The sequence below is a fragment of the Lytechinus pictus genome, chromosome 18 (assembly GCF_037042905.1).
Source record: "Lytechinus pictus isolate F3 Inbred chromosome 18, Lp3.0, whole genome shotgun sequence".
In the NCBI taxonomy this organism is placed as follows: domain Eukaryota; kingdom Metazoa; phylum Echinodermata; class Echinoidea; order Temnopleuroida; family Toxopneustidae; genus Lytechinus; species Lytechinus pictus.
Genome location: NC_087262.1, coordinates 1,099,332 through 1,120,358, shown reverse-complemented (window position 1 = coordinate 1,120,358; position 21,027 = coordinate 1,099,332). Strand labels below are relative to the sequence as shown.

The 21,027-nt window shown below is 34.8% G+C and overlaps 1 protein-coding gene across 1 annotated transcript; it reads left to right on the top strand.

The window, feature by feature from the left end:
• The first annotated feature begins 206 nt into the window (after nt 1-206).
• On the top strand, nt 207-17,545 carry LOC129281925 (vesicle-associated membrane protein 7-like). Its single transcript, XM_054917851.2, has 5 exons — nt 207-506; nt 4,200-4,451; nt 5,171-5,369; nt 5,827-5,991; nt 10,838-17,545. The coding sequence occupies exons 2-5, from the start codon at nt 4,300-4,302 to the stop codon at nt 10,982-10,984; spliced, it is 663 nt and encodes a 220-aa protein (XP_054773826.1). The 5' UTR covers nt 207-506; nt 4,200-4,299; the 3' UTR covers nt 10,985-17,545.
• Nucleotides 17,546-21,027: the final 3,482 nt, after the last annotated feature.

Below are 21,027 nucleotides of genomic sequence, written 5' to 3'. Positions count from 1 at the left end.
AGTCCTAATATGATCTGAATGTCAACTTTGACCATTATAAATGGATTATTAAGTACGTCCTAATTGCAAATCTATCCTACATACATGTAGTATACTTGTACAGATACAATCCCTCAAGCACAATCAACTCACTTAAGACACATTAATAATTATTCCAAAGATTCTTTAACCTCTCATTAAACCATGTTTCTCAATCTCAAATGATAGATGATTCATGACTGCTTGGCTGGCCAAGAGAGAGGAAGTTCCACTTGGTTTAAGTTTACCTTCGATGCAATGACTCCATGACGACCAACTCTCGCTGACTCGTACGCACAGATTGGCTCACGTGTTCACTCAGGACTCCATCTGTCACCAAAGCATTGGATATTTTAACCCGTAGACTGCTGGAACTGGGTGGTCCCTACACAAAGCCTATTGGAATTACAGGATTCAGTGGGAGATATGTTGACGCAGCCATCTGCTTGTTAATGAGACGATCGTAGCTGCATAGATGGAGATTTAATGTGAGTAACAATGCTTTGACTGTACACACCCTATACATGTGATGGAAATAATTTGAAGACTCAAATGTGATTAATTACCAGTTCATAGATTTGGGGAAACATTTCAAAAAAAAATTCAGCAAATTATTTGTATTACAGTTCATGCAAAAACATGTTACAAATTATACAATTAAGTCAATTTTGGGAATGGGTATGTTGTGATAAAAGGAATTTCAAAGGAAAATAATGTTGCAATACTATTAAACTCTTACATATTGTGTGGTATCATATCTTATCAATATGAATAGGAAATTATTGATTTAACACTTTACCAACAGGATTTAATGTAGGAAAGAAGCATACTTTGATTGGGAGACTAACTAAGCTGCATACATTGTATTAAGCAATTATAATGCGATAGTTTCAAGACTTAGGTTTCTTAAATCAAGATACATGTATTACAGTATCATCACCACTACAGATACTACAAGCAAACATCGCAGCATATTACATGTAAACAGCTGGGTCTCCATTTTTGTTGTTCATACATGTATTTTTGAAACCTTTTTATCATAATTCATACTGACATTTATGTGTGAGAATTACAGTCAAGTTTGAGAATATAGTAGCATGGTATTCTGAAATAATGTGTTGTATAAAATATGAGAGTAATAATTGAATTTACAAAAACAACCCCCCCCCCAAAAAAAAAAAAAGCTGAAAAAGTGAAATAAGTTCAGGAAACTGTGTTTTATGGTTTGATGACCAGTCACTGGTGTGAATTATTTTTAAATATTTCCTCATACATGGGTCTCCTTTGAAAACTTCATTGAATTATTTTGTATTTGCCATTTTGCCAGTTAATGGTTAATTTCCTATAGCTCACTTGTTCATTACCAAGTACATGTAAATGGGAAAGCTACTGTACTCCAGCATTAAAATAAAAACAAAAGGAAAAAGAAGTCAATTAAAGTAAAGAATTAAAAGTGAAAATGAAAGAACAGGTTTTGTAAAAATAAATCAAAGGCAAACAGAGATATATGAATTCAATAAAGTGTTTATTTTTCTATATCACTTCCTAGTAAAAAAAAACCTTTTCCAAAGCTATGTATCATAATACTGCATTTATTTTATTGTCTTTTTTTAAAAATATTGTTTCTGATTATAATGATTTATTTTTCTCAACAAATACGCATTTTAAATGCCATGCATTTCTTTCTTATAACTTTTTGTAAATTCCTCTTAAAATTTTGTAAAATGGAGCAGTTACTGTAAAGGACATTGTAAAATTTACAAGTACAATGCCAATGGGTGCTCAGCTCACAAAAAAGGACAAAAAAATTTACACGCCTGTTTTCTTTCAATTGATTTCCATCGAATTTCAAAATTGATTTCAGTGTTGCCTTCTATTTTGATTAAATATAACTTGTTATTGATGCATTGCATATATGCATCACATGCACAGGTAAAGTGCTGTGCAGATTGTCAGTGTCAAAACCCAAAGCAGTGGAAGCAATTAATCAGAAAAAAACTATGATTGATAAAATGTCAGCTAGATTTAAAATTTGTGCTTAGCTGATATTGGTTCCAGCTGTGAGTCATGCATGACCTTGCAGCCATCAATTGCTTTTCAGTGTACAGCACAAATGATACACAGTTTTGTTACTTAGTGGTTTAAGTGGTTGAATTATTTGATATGAATTGAATTTATTGAACAACAATTTTATTTTGATCAGGCACCCAATCAAATAAGTTTTAAAAATGTAAAATGACTAAATTTGTTTGATTTATCATGATGTTACATACTATTTCAGATCATAACAGTGGAATATATATTCATATTACATGTACAGTGTATGTAGTCAAGATACTTTTTGGTGGATTTTTATACCGAAACTAAAGATCGGTTTTAACTCTGTGGATGTACAGCATAATGTATATATTTTTAGATTCTTGTAATTTGTTGTTGTTTTCTAAACTTCCTCATAGAAGCATGGTTGTCTAAGATCTATGTTTTTCCCACTTCGTAGTTTCACTTACAATGTATATTGCAATTCTTTGCCAAAATATGTGTTCATAATTTATTATAGTGGTTTTGTTATTCTGAAAATTCATAATGCCACAGGATATTTCCTGGGATCTGGCTTTTTGTCCTAATCTGACCATCTCTTGGCACCGTTTGCCAAACTTCATGTACACTTTCGTCATTTGTGTTCTAAAAGGGCTACAGTTTTTGTTAATAGAATCATTTTAACATATATAACTGTGGTGTGAACCAAACATCTTTGAAAATAGTCTTTCTAAGGTATTTCTATTAGAAGTTTTGTATTACAGTTGTGCAAAAATGCCTTTAGCCTTAATAGGGAACATATCAAATGTCACAAAACAAGTTCTGTACATGTGCAGTTCATGTACACAGTACTCATGTTTTTCTGACCATCTGTCATCAAATCTAAGGTTACACCCACTTCTTTAGACTCAAAAGATGGATCTGTATACAGTTGGAAATTTTGACTCCATTCTCACTACTGTCCTAAAACTAGTTCAGTGGAAACTACATTAGTTTAGAGTGTAATGAGAATGGTTGGAGCGGTCTTGGAAGTGATCTTCCAAACGGTTTCGGAAAACTACCTGGCGATCATCGTGATGTAGTTTTCAAGATCGCTTTGCCTCATTAAACTGGTTTATATCGTGAGGACTCTACTATTCTTTGGGAAGCAATCTTTGCACATTTTGTGCGCGCTACTCCACACACTGTGTGTAGAATGCCTACGCTGCGGTATCAAATTTTGTGCGATGCCACTGAAAGGGTTCCCGTAGCATCAAGCCTGCTTCATGTGAAGTGGTTTTGAAAACCACTTTCAGGTAATCAGATTGGAACGCTACCAAAGCAATTTTCCGAACTAGTTTCCTGAACCGGTATAAAGTATAGTTTTAGAAAGTATAGTGAGAACGGGGCCTTTGTTTTCCTTGCAGTAGGTTTTTAAAGGTGTTTGCTTTTGATGTATGGATTTAAAGTTGGAAAAAAAAGGAATGGAATGCAATATTAGTGATCTCAAACATAATTCTACAGCAGGCCTTGTTCAGTTAGTATGGAGACACAGTCATAACCAGCGGGTCTTCATACAAGAATAGCATTAAAAAATACAATATTAGAGGGGAACAACAGCAATACACAAGTCAGGGTCTTTACTTTAGACTGCAAATGCAGACTGCTTTTATCAAGCAAAAGTTATTGTATCCTAGCAACTATCTTCCGGTTTGGGGTATACATGTACACATTGCCAACAACACTCCAAGTTGAGCTGAGCTACATGTATACTTGACCTATTTTTAATATGAGTATGTATGTAAGAAATATTGCATATTGGTGTGCATGGATAAAATATATCTTATAGTGGGCAATATATTTTCCTGTAAAAAATTTCAATGTCAAAATACCACACTTAATTCCAATGTTAATTTTGGGAGATTAGCAGTAACGGTAAGTTGCATTTCTTGTTGAATTTATTAATATTATCTTTGGGTCTTATTTATTTATTCATTTATTTTTTATTATGTACTGCATCGGTTAATGTAAAAAATACAACCAATTACAATATAATGAAGTGTAAAATTAGATATTTGGCAAATGTTGTTCAGATACATATAGATTGAAACAATGAAACCAATTACATACTGTATAATCATTAACTTTATATCTTTGTGTAACAGGGCCCATATCTCTCTGGAGTGACCAAAGGAAGTTCAATTCAACAACCATTCCATTCTAAGTACTATTCCCCAGACCAAAGTTCAACTATCATCCGTTACCATGACGATCTTGTACAGCTGTATCGCCAGAGGGACCACCATCTTGGTGGAACTCTCAAAGAGCTATGAACACAACTTTCAACAAGTGGTTGGGTCCATGATGCAGAATCTAGCATCCCATGATAACTTCAAGTCTGTCTATACGTCACAAGAGTAAGTCTTATTCAAGTAATGTTGGTTTCTATTTTCAAGACAGTGTGTTTCACAAGTGTTTAAATGTGACTTAAAGTCATGTTTAAGCACCCATGATAACTTCAATTTCGTCTAAACATCATACGAGTAAAATATCCAAGAGTAAAATATCCAATATGATAGTAAGTCAAATAGATGAATTTGGTTTCAGATGATGTTTTGCAAAGGTTTAAGTGTGAGTTTAACTTAATAAGTCATGCTTAAGTACTCAATCCACATAGAGTTAGGCAGTCTTTGTTAAATTTTAGATAATATAGAGTTAAACAAAGGAAGCGTGATTATTTGTACATCTAACTTCTATGAGGGAAGATATAATAATCCAATTTTGATTGTTATCATTGTTTGTTTTGGTGTCACCTGTGTGTGGGAGGCAAAAAGCGAACTGAATCACTGACCTTATAAAAACTGATTGGGGGGAGTGCAGGTGGACCACTCTCATACGAATAGTGCAGTGTACTCTTTATGCGCAAAGGTGATGACACTCCTGTACATCGGACATAAATTTAACATCCTTTCTGAGGGAATGAGTGTTTTGGACTGTAACAGAGCTTGCATCTATGAAACAGAAGGGGTGCATTAACACACAAAGCAGGCTTCATTCATTCCCCTGGGATGGATTCGAATCCATGATCTTTGGTTTGAGAGGGCTACCAACTCACTTCCCTTCTCTTCTCTTCTAGCTATCTTTTCCATGTAGTCATCAAGGACCGAATCACCTACATGTGTGCCACTACGGTGGACTTCCGCAGACAGACGGCCTATTCTTTTATCATGGAGATCATGAGTAAGGTAGCCAACTGCAGTCTTGCCCAGCGGGTACACCACGCAGGAGAGATGGAGCTGGAGAGGGATTTCAGTTCGGTCCTCGGCCAGGAAATGGTAAGTGGCAGCGATATCGCTTGAAGACATTGTCTAAGCAACCGGAAGGCCTGAGATACCATCCAGAAGTACTCTCGATATAAAAGCAAAAATAATGACATAGAATATCTGTTGAATTACTTTCAGCAGTCATTGCCCTCTATTATATATTGACTGCTTTACATTTGCTCTTTCTCCTGGGGAGCGTTTCATGAGAGGACTTATCAGACATTTTATCCAAGAAAGTAGTTTTTATCTGACAGTTACCATGGTAACTGCTTCTCAGCAAATCAAAACCAAGGAAAGTTATGAGACTTGACAACTTGTCAGACCAACATGTTGATTAAATGTTCCTTGGAAGATGGAAAGAACTTGATTGCTGAAACATTGAGGCCATATATTGTGACCAAACATGCCCACAAAGGATTATATGGTGTACCGTGAAGCTTCATTCTCCTTGATTTACTTTCCCTTGTAGGACCACTTTTCCAATTTAAAAGGCGGTGGAAACGACAAGGTAGCCGTCTTGCAAAATCAAGTTGATGAAGTGAAGGACATCATGACAGTGAATATTGACAAGGTCTTGAGTCGAGGAGAGAAACTAGATGATCTACTCTCTAAAACTGAAGATCTGGAAGCAAGCGTAAGTCTCATGTAGTAATGTTGGTTTCATGGTTTGTATTCATGGGCTAAACCCATTTGGTCTCCTATCAATTTGGTCTAATTACTGTTTGGTCTAAACCCCTTTTGGTCTAGTAGCCCCTTAGTCTCAAGGTCATTTAGTCTAACACCCAGATGGTCTAATTTCCATTGTATCTACTTATCATTTTGCAAGTTGTCAAACGGATCTGGTTCATAAACAGGTCATGTTATCATATAGACTAGTCATGTTAGATGAAGTGGATGTCAGTCGAAATGAAGATAACCTCACTGAAAATTGTTCAAAATTATTGAATGGGCTAAATGGCATTTATACTTAAAGGGGAATCCAACCCAAATAAAAACTTGTTTTTATAAGGAAAAGAAAAATCAGACAAGGTGATAGGTGAAAGTTTGAACAATATTGGACAAACAACAAGACAGTTATGAATTTTTAAAAGTTGTAAATATTTGTAATCACTATACCCATGGAGACTTCAAATTGGCCGCATGTGTGATGTCATAGTGATGTAAGGCAAGGACTCCTCTTCCATGTACTCCAATACATATTATGGCTAAAATGTCATTTTCCCCAAAAGTTTTATTTCAAATTATATTTTTCTTTCATGAGGACATAAAACAATATACTATCTGGGTTATATTTAGATTACTGCCCCAGGGGAATGGGTACTAAGGAGAAAACCACAAATCCCTGAGTCTCTGTTCATTGAAATTGAAAACACAGGATTTAAAAATATCATCATAGGTTTGATTTATAGACCACCAGGCTCTAATTTTGATTTGTTTTATGAGGAACTAGAGCAATATTTATATGCAATAGGAAATGAAAATAAACATACTTTTATTCTTGGTGATTTTAATATCAATTTCCTACCCTCAGTCGACAATAATCACTCAATCAATTTTATGAAACTAATGTTCTCATTCGGCTTCCATTCATTCATCAATAAATCCACTAGAATCAACCCAAATTCATCTACTCAAATTGACAATATTTTTTCCAACGTACATAGCAACATGAATAACAAAATGATAGGAGGAATTTTATGCTCTGAAGTTTCAGACCACCTACCAATATTTTTAACTTGTGAATTGAAATTACCGTGCCCCAAATCATTTAACCAACGCTCATATCGAAAAGAATCTAAACGTAATATTGAATTAATGAAGCAAGACTTATTACTTGAGGGGTGGGAGGATGTATATAATGAAACTGACGCAAACACATCGTATAATCTCCTAAATAATAAATTACAACATTATTATGAAAAGAATATTCCCATAGGAAAGGTAAAAAATAATCGAAAAACACCCAAACAACCCTGGATAACAAAAGGTTTATTAAAATCGATACAGACACGTAATTGCCTTTACAAGTCACATTTACGCAATCCTACTGAAGCCAATTTAAAAAAATACAAAGTATATCGCAACAAGTTAACAAAATTAATTCGTTTATCACGTAAAATGTATTATACTAATAGAATAAAAGATGCCAGTTCAAATACTTATACTACCTGGAAAATCATCAAAGAAGTAATGGGAACAAATGCAGATCCCCCACCTACCGATAATATCACTTTAAATGGTTCGAAAGTTGACTCTTCCCTTCATGCAAACTCATTCAATTCATTTTTCACAAATATCGGACCCGAACTTGCAAGCAAGATCAATAGCCAAAATGCGCATTTCACGGATTATCTCCCCGAACCTAATCCACATTCATTTTTCTTGAACCCTACGAACCCCACAGAAATTCTCAACATTACAAGGTCTCTTAATAGCTCAAAATCTCATGGGCATGATAAAATTAGTATGTCTCTTTTAAAAGAAATAATTCACCCGCTTGCAAACCCTCTTAGTCATGTTTTTAATAAATCTCTATCACAAGGTATATTTCCTGACTTATTCAAAATCGCCAAAATCAATCCAATTTTTAAAAAAGACAATCCTCATGAAATAAGCAATTATCGCCCTATATCTCTACTCCCTAGTATATCCAAAATCCTTGAGAAAATAGTATATAATAGACTTTATGAATTTATCAACAAACACAATTTATTAATTTCTAATCAATATGGCTTCAGAAAAAATTATTCAACAAACTTGGCTTTAATTCAAATTTACGATAAAATAACAAACGCCATAGCTAACAAAGAGCATGTCATTGGTATATTTTGTGACCTCAGTAAGGCGTTCGATACACTTAATCATAATATTTTACTTTCAAAACTTAATTATTATGGTATACGAGGTCAATCACTCCTTTGGTTTAAAGATTATTTAATGAATCGAAAACAATATGTCACATTTAATGGCAACGATTCTAGTTCACTTTCAGTTCAATGTGGTGTCCCTCAAGGCTCCATTCTAGGCCCGCTTTTATTTTTATTATATGTCAATGATATTATCAACACATCTTCCATTTTATCATTTGTATTATTTGCTGACGACACAAATATATTTTTTTCTCATAAAAATATAACTTCCCTAAACAACATATTAAATCCTGAATTGATTAAAGTTTCACATTGGTTTAAAGCAAACGAACTATCCTTGAACTCAAAAAAGACCCACTTCATCCATTTTAAACATTCTCATATTACAGATACTCCAATTCACTTACAGATTGACGGAACACCATTAGAGCGGAAGACTCACTCTAGATTTTTAGGCGTCATCATAGATCAAGCTTTGTCTTGGAATGAACATCTGCACCATATCATTATATGTATCTCGAGAAATATTGGAATAATTTCCAAGTTGAAATTTATTTTACCTCATAAAACTTTACTTCTATTGTATAATTCGTTAATACTCCCGTATATAACATATTGTAACGTTGTTTGGGCTAATTGTGGTTCCACAAAACTTACTTCTATTTCTAAATTACAAAAAAGAGCAATTCGCATTTGTACAGGATCGCATTATTTGGCTCACACCGATCCTTTATTTTTTAAACAAAAGACATTAAAAATTGCCGACTTATATACTATTCAAATAGCTATAATTATGTTTAAATATATTAACAATCTGCTCCCTTCGTCTTTTGATAACATGTTTAAATTTAATAGTTCTGTCCATACTTACCCAACACGCATATCCGGAAACTTTCATCTCTCTAACCCCAGACTGTTAATTGCCTCTAAATCAATTCGACATCATGGTCCAGACATTTGGAATGATCTTCCAAACAATATTAAAACTTGTTCAACCATATACTCATTAAAAGCCACTCTAAAGAAAACTATCATTCAATCTTATCAACCCCTCGCTCCAAATTAAAACATTCACTCAAATATCAACATTCGCTATTTAACATTCTGATTTTACTCAACTGCTATACAGCACCTGCACCTGCAATGCACCCACTTGACCAGTAAATATCAATCTAAGTCACGAATCTTTTTATGAGGCCGCCATCCATTCAAGCCTAACCGCTCACGATGGTGGTCTCCTGCGTTCATTTATTACATTATATATATATGTTTACATTTATAAAAGATTAATTTATACTCACACTCTTATTTGTATTTATCATGTAATATGACTACATTGTTTATATTGTGAATTATTTTGTATATTGTAATTGTAAATATTTTTGTATTGTGTTTTTGAACGCAGAAATAAATGCAAGCAAACAAACAAACAAAACAAACAATAAAGTACATGGCCTATGGGAAAGTTGTCCTTGCCCCTTGTCATAATTTACTTACCCAGTTGCCAATTTGAAATCTACATAGTATTAGTGATCTCAATTTTAAAGCAGCTATAACTTTCTTATTGCTTTTCCGATTTCTTTCAAACTTTCACCATTCTGTTTAATTTATTTTTCTCCTTCCCAACACAACATTTATGGCCAAGGGTGGATTCCCCTTTAATTATTGGGTTGTAGACCAACTAGGATTAGATCATGTGGGATGAGACCAAATAGAAAGGAGACTAATGAGGCGTTACAAGAAACTTGTGATCAATTGAAAGTCAATTTCAGTCCCTATTAAAATCAAACATATATCTTGCATTTAGTTGCAAATCCGTGATTGCTTATCTGCTCCTTGAAACATGGAGTGTAATCTCATTTGCTACAGTTAAAATTGATCTATCAGTTGTAAAATTGCAACGGAATATTTGCAATTGGTTGCAAATATTTTCTTGCAACACCTCCTTAGTGGATGTAGACCAAGTGGCAATATATTATACTGTTCTTTCTCGGCATCATGGTTTTGCATTCAAGGTCATCATCATTGTCATCTTTATCATAATTATCAAAATTATCACCAAAACTATCATCATCATAATGTACGTCATCATTATTGTTAAAGTAATCGCCATTATCACTTTTATCATCACTATTTTCAAAATGATTGTCATCATCACTTTTATCATAACTACTTTCATTTTCATTGACATCATCATCTATCAGCATCTTCATTATCATCATCATCGTTATCGCCATCATTATCGTCATCATTTTCACTGTCATCATCATAATCATCATCATTGTGACCGTCAACATCATCATTATCATCATCACCATTGTCACCGTCATCATCATCCTCATCATTTTCATCATCATCCTCGTCCTCATCATCATAATTGGTTGCAGTCTGCATTTTAACATTAAATCAAAGTAAAAGCTGTGGGCAGTATTGAGAAATTAACCTATTTTGGAATAACAGCAATTGCTTCTGACGCTGCAAGCCTGAGAAGACCTTCGTCATAGATTGATGTAGTAACTGATGCAATACAACAAAGTTAAATGTCACTTGACATATGCTATACATTATTAATGTCTCTCTCCTTTTTTTTACTTCGGTTTTTATGCACAGGCGAAGACATTTCAGAAGACGGCACGTAAAGTGAACGACAAGATGTGGTGGCAGAACATCAGAATGAAGATTCTTCTGACAGTCATCATCTTCATCGTCGTCATTGCCATACTCCTGATTGGTCTTCATCTTGGTGGGGTCATCTAAAAGCCTTGACATTTTACCAGGGCAGTGTTTCATGAAGAATTGTGTCAGTGATTTTCTTTGGCAAATTTGCTCTGAGCCAATCGGATGCCAGGATTTCAGTAGCTTATAACAATTTGCCAGTGTAAATTTGTCTCATGAAATGCTTCCCAGGAATCTCTTCAAGGACTTTGCAATCAAAGTTGATCCTCATAGTGACAATCCCAGAAATAAGTAAATGATTTTGGTCAATCTTTATTCTGGATTTATTTGACATGCATGCCCCAGAGCAGCTGTTGGCATCATCATTGCGATAGTTGTGACCAGTCTCTATCTGAGTCATCTATAGGCTTGAGGATCTACCAGGGTTCTCTTTTCCTAGGACTTTTGTGACAGGAAGTAGATCCTCATAGGGACAAAGCAAGAAATATAGTTTCCAGACTGTAAACCAAAAGGCTCGGGGTTCAACGCCCACTGCAGCAGCAACATCCACTGGGAAGGCAGTTATCTACATTTGCCATTCTCCACCCAGGTGTGTAGTGTATGAGTACCCAATAAGAATGCTCAAGCACCTTGTCAGTGTAGCCATGCTAAAGCATGGGAAGTACTAGCAGTGTGCCGCTCTTAGAATCATTGTATTAAGCACAATATACATTTTGAATATTATCATTATTTGGTCAACCGTTATTTTTTATTTATTGGACATGCACGCCCAAGAACAATTGACTTGCGAACAAAGGACAGCTATTAAACTAATGACTTTTCCTCTCAAACATTCCTTTAAAGACTGCCTTGTGGGGAGTTGGACACAGTTGAGGTGTCTTAAAACCCATCTGTGGACTCCATAACCTTGGGCAAAGTGGATTTATCTGACCAATATATCTTGTGTCATTCGTGTGTTAGATTATACGTGCACACTCATTGTGATGTCACTCATTCGCATTGCTTCTGCTATGTTGGTCGACAACAATGTTCTCAACACCATAAATTTTCCATGTGATTACAAACCTCATTTAATCGCTATGGTTCTCCAGTGATATTACCTGTAGTTCTAGAATATGGAATTCAAATGCAGGCATGTTCAAACAATTTTCTAGAGCAACAATGACTAACCAAAAAACAATGCTACTGTGGAGAGTGTTCAAGCAATTTTTTATTTGCCGAAATGAATTTGGTATCAAATGGGGATATTTCAGATTCAGGTTTTTTTTTTAGGAAGAATGTCTCACAATTCACAAGATTTTGCAGGGAGGTGAATTCAGCCACAAGAGGATCTGGATTAATCTTGCTCATTATCATAGGGACATGCAGACTGAATAGCAGATAGAATGTAGTGTTGAATAATGATGTGCATGAGGTGGAGTGACTATGAAATCACACATTTTTTTGTTGTTGCTTTGGATGATTTAATGGAGAATGAAAGTTTGCATATTTACATTAATATTGAATAGAGAACATTATTACCTACAATTTGATGTATAGGGCAGGTCTGTAGGCCCCCAAATAAAAAAGTTATTTACCTTTTAAAATGCTATCATCATCTGCTACGAGAGGCGTATATTCGGTCTTTAGCAGGCTGCCATTTTGTCTTGGATTCCAGCGACCCCCAGCAAAGATATGACAAAATCACGCTATTCTCGTGAAATGCTCAACCTGGTATCCTGTACGTAATTACCTATGCCGCGATTAATAGGCATATGAACTTTGGCTAGCATTCAAGATCATGCCGTACTGCCAGGCTTGTGGGTGTATGAACAAACCAAGACAGAAACAAGGAACTTTTTCATAAGTGGATTGCGGCGATAAAAGTTGAAAATTCTTCAAATCATCGTACAAATATAGCTGGCATCATATGATGTGTAGTGACCATTTCCAGCCTGATGAAATAGAAGGAGGACATGCAGAATATTCTAAAGTAACAAATCTAGAGAGCATACCGATGGTATATGAAATATGATGATGAAAATTAATCGCTGAGGTGAACAATCTGAAAGTAAAACGCTTGAATTGATCCAGACAATACGCGAGAGAATGAAACAACAAAATAATAGCGGCAGTAGACTAGCAAGACATGCAATCCGCAGCTCACTATGCGATAGCGTGATGATCAATTTGATGAAGTGAAAATTCTGATGTTATTTATGCTCTTAAACAATTAAAATGTAAAATTTAATTATTTGAAGAAAAAAAATTAAATAAGTATAGGCTAAATTTTTTTAGCTCAGTTGGAAAATACGACTGAAAATATTTTCAAGTGTTGAGTTTTGTGTAGAGCTGTAAATAATGAAAGTAGGCCACAGTATAGCCAATCACACACGTAGAGTGCAAAAACGTCACACTCCCCTGGAAATCCAAACAAAATGGCAGCATGCAGCTTCACATAAGATCGTAGCACTTGATTTCAAGTAAGATTTTCTCAAATATGTAAAATAAGACATATTGTGTGTTTTGTCAAGCTAAAAGATATAAATGTCAGCTTTTAGAATCCCCAAACATGTACATGTATTTTAACCTTTATTCTCCTTTAAATGAATCATAATATGTGTAGTGTGGATACAGACATGTATAGGCTTTTCTATGTGCACTTTTCTCTATGGAGGCGTGATAGCTCAGTCAGTAGAGAAGGGTTTTCGCATTCCGTTGACCTGGGTTCGATTCCCACTTGGTGCGCTAGTGCCCTTTGGTAAGGCATTGATCCTCAATATCAGGTCTCTCGGAGAGGCCCTTACGCCTTCAGTCCCCTGGTTGCTTGCTTACAAGCATTCATGCTTTCTTAGCAGTCAGGTAAATATACCACCATTTACCAGTATTCCACATAGATTGATGGAAAAGAGACTTACAGGTAAACAAAGGGGAAGAAATATGAATATATCGTAGTGTCTGTGCAAGAAAGCACTTCGCAAAACACTTTTGTGCACAGCATCAGTGCAGAATCATTCTCATATGTGCTGCTAAGCGTGAGAGTATGGTGTTAGGGCTGTTCTTGCACACAATATTAACTTTAAAAAGGTTATTTCATACAGGATTTTACATAATTATATTATTTTACTCAGAATTGATTGTTGATGATATGTAGATGTACCTCTTGCCTTGCAGTGAATAAGCTGTATTCTAAATTAAAACCATTGACTGGAATCCTATGTCATGATCCTTGGAAAAAAAAGAACACCTACGGAATTTTAAGAATTCGGTAGGTTAACAGGTTGAGTATAGGTAATTGTAAACAAAATTCTATTGTCAAAAATTTCCCTATGACAATCAATGATTTCTTCAAAGAAAATTTTGAATTATTGGTATGATTTGCAATATGTATATATAAATGTTATGTTCACCATAGAATATATTTTCTTCTGTTTAATCTATACTATATTCAGTGTGTTTATATTTATTACTCTTTATGTTGCTTATTGTATGTATGGTATATTTTGTTACACCATCAGCAGTAAATCACAAAACAATTTCTGTTCAGCTTTTGTAGGAATTAGTAATTTAATTATGATTCATTTGTGTTTTCATCTTTTCAGGTGATACCTACATATAGATGTACCAGAATATACTTTGTATGCAAATGTTGAATCATATATTTCACACAGAGAACCAAATTGTTCGTCTTTCCCCCTTTTTTCATAATGCTCAGAATGTTTTTTTGAAAACCCTGCACTCTTTTGTTTGCTGCGTCTCGTTAGGTTGAATGTTCATTTAAATGTTTTTGTAATATGTATGATCTTTCTCTTTTTATAAAAGATTGGAGTCTAATTGTGATTCTCTGAATTTCATTCACCATTCCATTTGTTCTTTTTCATTTTTATCAGCATTGTTCCAAATGCCTTGCTGATATTTAAGAGTACTTAAGCAGTGATGTCACCAAAAAAAAAAGAATATTTTTTAGCATTTCATGTTTTTCATTTCATGTGTCCGTGGAGCATGATGGAAAAACAACCAGAGCGCAGATTTGGTGGGACCTGATCCTTGAGAGGGGGGCGGTGAGATATGTCCACAAGAATACCTGTTTAGCCCGCTTGGAATCAGTGTATTACAATAGACTGGGTTCATAACTAGAACTAATTAGGTATTCATGTGGCCATATCTTTGATCTATACAAACTAATCCATGTCAAATTTAGTTGAGGATGGTTTACATCATGTGCTATGCCTATGGTCATGGTTATGAAAGTGGCTGAAATGCAAAAACCAAACTTGACAGCTTCATCACAATTTTAGTACTCTATTATAAAGAGAGGCTAATTTCCAAGCACAATTATGTAGATGAAGACGGTGCTTTGTGTAAAAGATCTATGCCATTTTAGTTAATATTATTAACTCCTTTGGATTTATTTTGATGTCTATGGTGTGACTGCTGTTTGGTCTATACTACAATTGGTCCAATGCCCACTTAGTCTAATTTTCATTAAGTCTAACGCCAATATTGTCTCATTTGCACTTTTATCTACTAAGTTATTTTGTACTTTGTCATATAAAAAGTTGGTTCATGATATGCCTGCATTGATAATTAAACAAAGTAGTTATTGGGCTGAATGGCCGAGTTGGTTGGAGATGAAATAGGATTAGACCATGTGGGATGAGAAAAATAAGAGAAAGAAGTTGTATTCCTCTGTGGCAGTGAAGCAATAAGCGTACATGCCCTCAATTACTTTTTGTTTCTGTTTGAACTGAAAACAGGATGGTTGCCAAACATTGTCAGGAAATATGGTGGGGATTTCCTCCAATTTCAGAGTTCCATTCATCAAAAAGTATCATTGATGAGGTAAATTAATGTATTGTTAGCACAACTCCCTTCCTGTATTTTTGACCTATAAACAATTTCAGGATCTTGACTTCCTGTGCGTGGGTGTAATAGCTCAATTGAGGAAAACATCTGTCTGTCTTGGAAAGATTTGAACATTATTTTTCAAGGCCAGTCAGAATCTGCCCCAATGATGACCTTTACATGTATTACTTATTATTCATTGTTTGTGAGTTTTATATGATAAAATACCTATTAAGTTTTTGTGGGTATGCCCCCCTTTTGACAAGGGGGGGGGGGGGGCTCAACTCAAGTTTTGCTATTTTTTTATTCCTTTCTGCTTTGAAACTCTTGTTAGAATATTTGATCTGTTAATGTTTATTTCAAAGCATATCCCCATCCAAAGAAAAAAAAATGTGTCAGTCAAGTAATGTGAATCTGATAATCATTTTGGTATGCTGCACTATATTGTACCTGTACATCTCATGTTATCTTTTCCTATTACCCATTAATTAATTTTCAGTAGCTTCATTACAAATCTAAGCTTTTCATCGATCAGGAATCTCAGATTGCATCTTATTAGTCTTATCATATCCATGCTATATGCAAATTATGGGGGAAACTTTTTTTCAGTCAATCTATGTTGAAAATGCATATCATGAGAGTCAGTTAACTTTAGAAAAACAAATCATGTTAGCATATCATTCTAAAAGTTACAAGGTTTGTTTTGATAAAAGTAGGTAAATAAATATGAAATGAAATAGACTAATTCATTTTAATGATTACTTAAAGTTTTTATAGATATTGAAATGAATTGAAATAGCAATTTCCCACTATTTGACAGCATGGCTTGTGTTCGATTTTTTATTTATTTTTTGTTATGTTTGTTGAAATAATTGTGAATATGACCTCTTTTGCCTGAACCACCATTTTGCAAAATAATGCCTTGGAAATCAGTGTTTTATGACAACTTTGACTGTAATATTTAATTCAGATTGCATATATGAGAAATGCCTTGATAATTGTTAATATAACTGCCTTGCTACAATATATTCCATGTTAAATAAATTTATACCAAGTGATCCAGACCTTGCATTTGGAAATTCCAGTTTCTTCACATATTAAAGAGTCTGAAATTTTAGAGTCCAAGAGAGGAGTAGGGATTGTGTTCTGTTCCCGTAAAATATGCTAGTTTTGTGTCAAGACCAACTTGTTAACTAAAGTGTAAATTAGGGTCTGTGCCTCCAGACTACCAAGACAACCAGTAACATGTAAGTTGATGAAATCAATTACTTGTAACCATGAAATTCCTACCTTTTTAGCATTTACTATCAAACCCATTTTGTCTTCTGTTGCTTTGTTGAGCTACATGTATTGCTATAGGTTTATCGATCCAAATTTGTATTTTTAACTGTATAGAAATGTATGTTGGTATTTTTTGTCCAGGCATGTTTCCCCATTTTGAACAGTTTTTCAGATAACTTTAACCAACCTCTGTATTGAGGAGGATACATGTCATAATTTTCTGTTGTCTTCAATTGTTTTTAATCTCATTTGGGTAATTTGAATCCCCCTTTTTTTTAATTGAACTTTCCTTTCATCTACTTAAAATGATATCCCTCTGATATGCAGGGAGATGTTCATTAACTTCTATACCGTCATGTCTTTTAAATACTATGTACATGTATCTTTATTACACATTATGTTATTCGTTTATACCTGTGTGAACTGTATGTTTTTCAGAGAATTTTGAAAATCTAATTATTTCAAGGCTTCCATTATTTGGATGGATTACAAATAAAAGTGTCTTTAATGAAGGGATTAAAATAGAAGAGAAAAACATCCAGAGTGTTTCTATTTGCGGTGAAATTTGAGTCAAGTGAATAACCTTATAAAGGAATGGAAGTATTTTGAGGCTTCAAAGGGGGGGGGGGGGGGGTGGAAATAAAAAGGAAGAGAGAGACAAAGAGAGTGAGTGGGAGAGGGAAAGGAGTGAGAAATGGGGAAAGGGGATAAAGAATGAGAAATGACAGAAAATAAAATTCTCTTTCAATCAGAGATTGGAGAAAAATACACAGAAAATTGTTTCATTTTGTTGTGAAATCCCGTCAAAGTAAATAAATTTATTATAGCGATTGAAGTCTTCAGGCTTCTCCCTGATTTCGGAACAACCTCTCCCACGTTCATGTTATTTAGGAGGGCTGTAATGGGGGAAACAGGGATGTAGCATGTCCAGGCTTCTTTTCAGGCCTCGTGAGTAGGGTGAGTGAAACTGACTGGCACCCCTGACTTAATGAAAACAAAAATCAAAGACGAGAAGACAAAAAGATAAATAGAAGAGAGGTGAGACAGAAAGAAGGAGAAAGGGAGATAGAATGTGGGAAGATATAGAAGACGGAGGTCCTATATGGTGTAAGCGAGAAAAGAGAGAAGATCGATGAGGATCGGGATGAGGATGAAGATGGGGGAGCTTGTTGGGACATTTCCTAGATTATAGTATCATCCAACAATATTCATGGGAATTTAATAGATTTACTAAACACGAATCAAATGAGTCATAATTATATAGCAGGTATATTAAGAGACAATAATTTTATCAGTCGTGTGACTAAAAAACCCCCTTAATTACTATCAAAGGTATGGGAATAAATGAAATACAATAAAATCTTTTAGGCCTACTGAAATTATGAACGAAAGGACATCGGATGATTGACAAAAATCGTAAATGCAGATGATCAACAGCAAAGGCCCGCCGATAAACCGCTTATGGTACTCCATAATTAATATCTTGCGTGTTATATGGCTGTTCAAAGACACAAATTGTCTATTGCTTCTGAATCACTCCGAGGCCTTCCAGCGCACCCCATAAAGATAAAGTATATGTAATAAGATATCAAGCTTAATGGTTGAAGCCCTTTGGAGTCACGAAAATGCAGAAAGTCCAGAAATGCCAACTAAATGTGAACAATAATTGTCGAAAGCGCGTGCCAAGTTTATCAACAGGGGTGTTCTGTCTTATGTTTTTCTTAAATCCAAAATGAAAGTTGGAAGAAAAATATTTAGAGATTTCAAGAAATCAAGTGTTCACCTTTTAAAACAACTTCATTTTTCAGCTGATGATAAAGAAATTGAAAGATAAAAAATTGTTACCTGTTTAGTGGATTTACTGACCTTTGAAAGTTTGATTTTATCTGGTACCTGACCGGGACCTGACCAGAAATCAACGATAGATTGAAATAACTGTGAAGGGATCCGATCGACTATTTCAGATATTTATAGCCCATTTAGATAGAAATCGAGGCGTTTTTTTTTTCATCAGGATTATTCAAATTGGATATATACCATGTCAATAATGTCCTCTTAAAATGCCAGTGTGCAGAATATTGAACTTGAATTAGTAAGAAAAATATATTTTGTTGAAGGATAGATATCTCTGGCTAGGTTAATGCCTATATATGGAAAATATTGACTGAAAGTGTTAGCTATATTTTCGGGATCTTCATTGATATCACAATTCGACCTAAATATGGATATACAGTGCGTCCCACAAAAAGGGAAACCCGTTTTCAGAGATAGATTTCACAATTATTAAACACGTTTGTACTATGAGTTTGATACTTACGGTAAGAGTTTGATACTTACGGTAAGAGTGGAATCTCATCTTTAATTTGAGTTCAACAGCTTGACAAATCATTCACGCATGATAGATTACAAATAATTAATATTGAAGCCTATTAGAAACGATTTGCGCAGAAACTCACGCATTATTTGAACGCACATCATTTCAGGCCGGGATCAGAGAAACTTAGCAATGAATATAAAAGAAATGCTAATGACCCCCAATCGTCGAATAAAATGAGCACGGTGGCCAATCTTTTCCAATTTTTCTGCGCAACTAGATTTTGACATTATTAATTTCAAACTCGTCTTGCTCATTAATGCGTGAAGTGTTCGTCACATATTTTGTATCAAAATGTAGGGAAATAATTGAATTGTATGATGATGAAAATGAAATATCATGATTAATTTGCCTTTGAAAAGAAAAAAAAAGTGGGAATCCCGGTTTCCTTTTTTCTGGGACGCACTGTACATTGATAAATTCGTTGCTTATCTAAAAACTAATTATTTTGAATAGTATGCTTGAATGAGTCATTTGGATTGTAAAATATTTCTTAAGGAGAGTTAGGGTTATAGGACAGGGGCAGGGCAGGATTTTCCAAAAGGGTGGGGGCACATTTTCTCGAGGAAAATTTGACAAGCAAAAAATAAAAAAGGTCCTCGCTTTAAAAAAAATGGGGGGGGGGCACACTTGTGTTATAACGGCATTTTTGCAGGACAAAATTTGATTGTGCCTCTCAAGGGGGGGGGGGGGCACAGCCGTTATAGGGTTCTTTGCCAAGCGTAGATTAATTTCTTAAGTCACACTACAAAGTGCGTATAAGTTTACACTTAGAAAAAAATCCTGTAAAATTATACATTTGTAATATCCTGAAGATTTTTCCACATTTTAACATTGGCACAGATCCATTTAAGCAAATGACGATAAACTGTCAAAAATATTTCCGCTTGAGTGAGCACCACTTACTTTTGAAAAGTTAGTGAAAAATGATTTGCGCAGAACTTTGAAATAGTTATACGAATAAAAATAGACCTTAATCATGATCAACACATGGAAGTTAGCTAGTGAAATTGATATGAAAATATCTTTTAGCTTTTTTTATTTGTTTCATTGCCTAAAACACTTTGAAGAGTGCCATTGCGCCCCACACACCGAAGCCATCGTGACGATATTTGCTTTACACTAAGCTGTGATTTACATAAAATGGCTTGGGCTTGATTTTCATTTTGTTAATCATTTGTCAAGCTTTAAATGAAAAATGAAATGTAAACCCACTTTAAATGATAAAAACTTAATGAAAAAATGCTGGAGATGTCTGATATAAAAAAAAATTAGATTCAGGTACAGTGGCGTACCTGGGATTTTTCACAGGGGGGCAAAACCGTCCGCCAAAAAATTAGACAAGCAAAAAAAAAAAAAAAAAAGGTCTTCAATCACAAATGAAGGATTTCGTACCAGAAAAAAATTTGACAAGCAAGCAAAAAAAAAAAAAAAAAAAAAGGTCTTCAAGCTCGTCAGGGGGGCAATAAAGGTCTTCAAGCTCGTCAGGGGGGGGGGGGGGCAGCAGGGATACGTCCTTTGTATGGGTTGTGGCTCGTCAGTGGGGGGTAGACTACCCCCTCTGCCCCCCCCCCCCCGTAGGTACGCTGTGTTCAGGTATGTCCTCAGATCCAGCTGGCACAAAAAGGGTAAAGGTTGTGCTTAC

Bases quoted from the DNA above. Each gene is read 5' to 3' on its own strand.
- LOC129281925 (XM_054917851.2), top strand. From the start codon at position 4,300: ATGACGATCTTGTACAGCTGTATCGCCAGAGGGACCACCATCTTGGTG. The intron at 4,452-5,170 runs GTAAGTCTTATT...CTTCTCTTCTAG, and splicing joins TCTGTCTATACGTCACAAGA to CTATCTTTTCCATGTAGTCA. The intron at 5,992-10,837 runs GTAAGTCTCATG...TTTTATGCACAG, and splicing joins CTGAAGATCTGGAAGCAAGC to GCGAAGACATTTCAGAAGAC.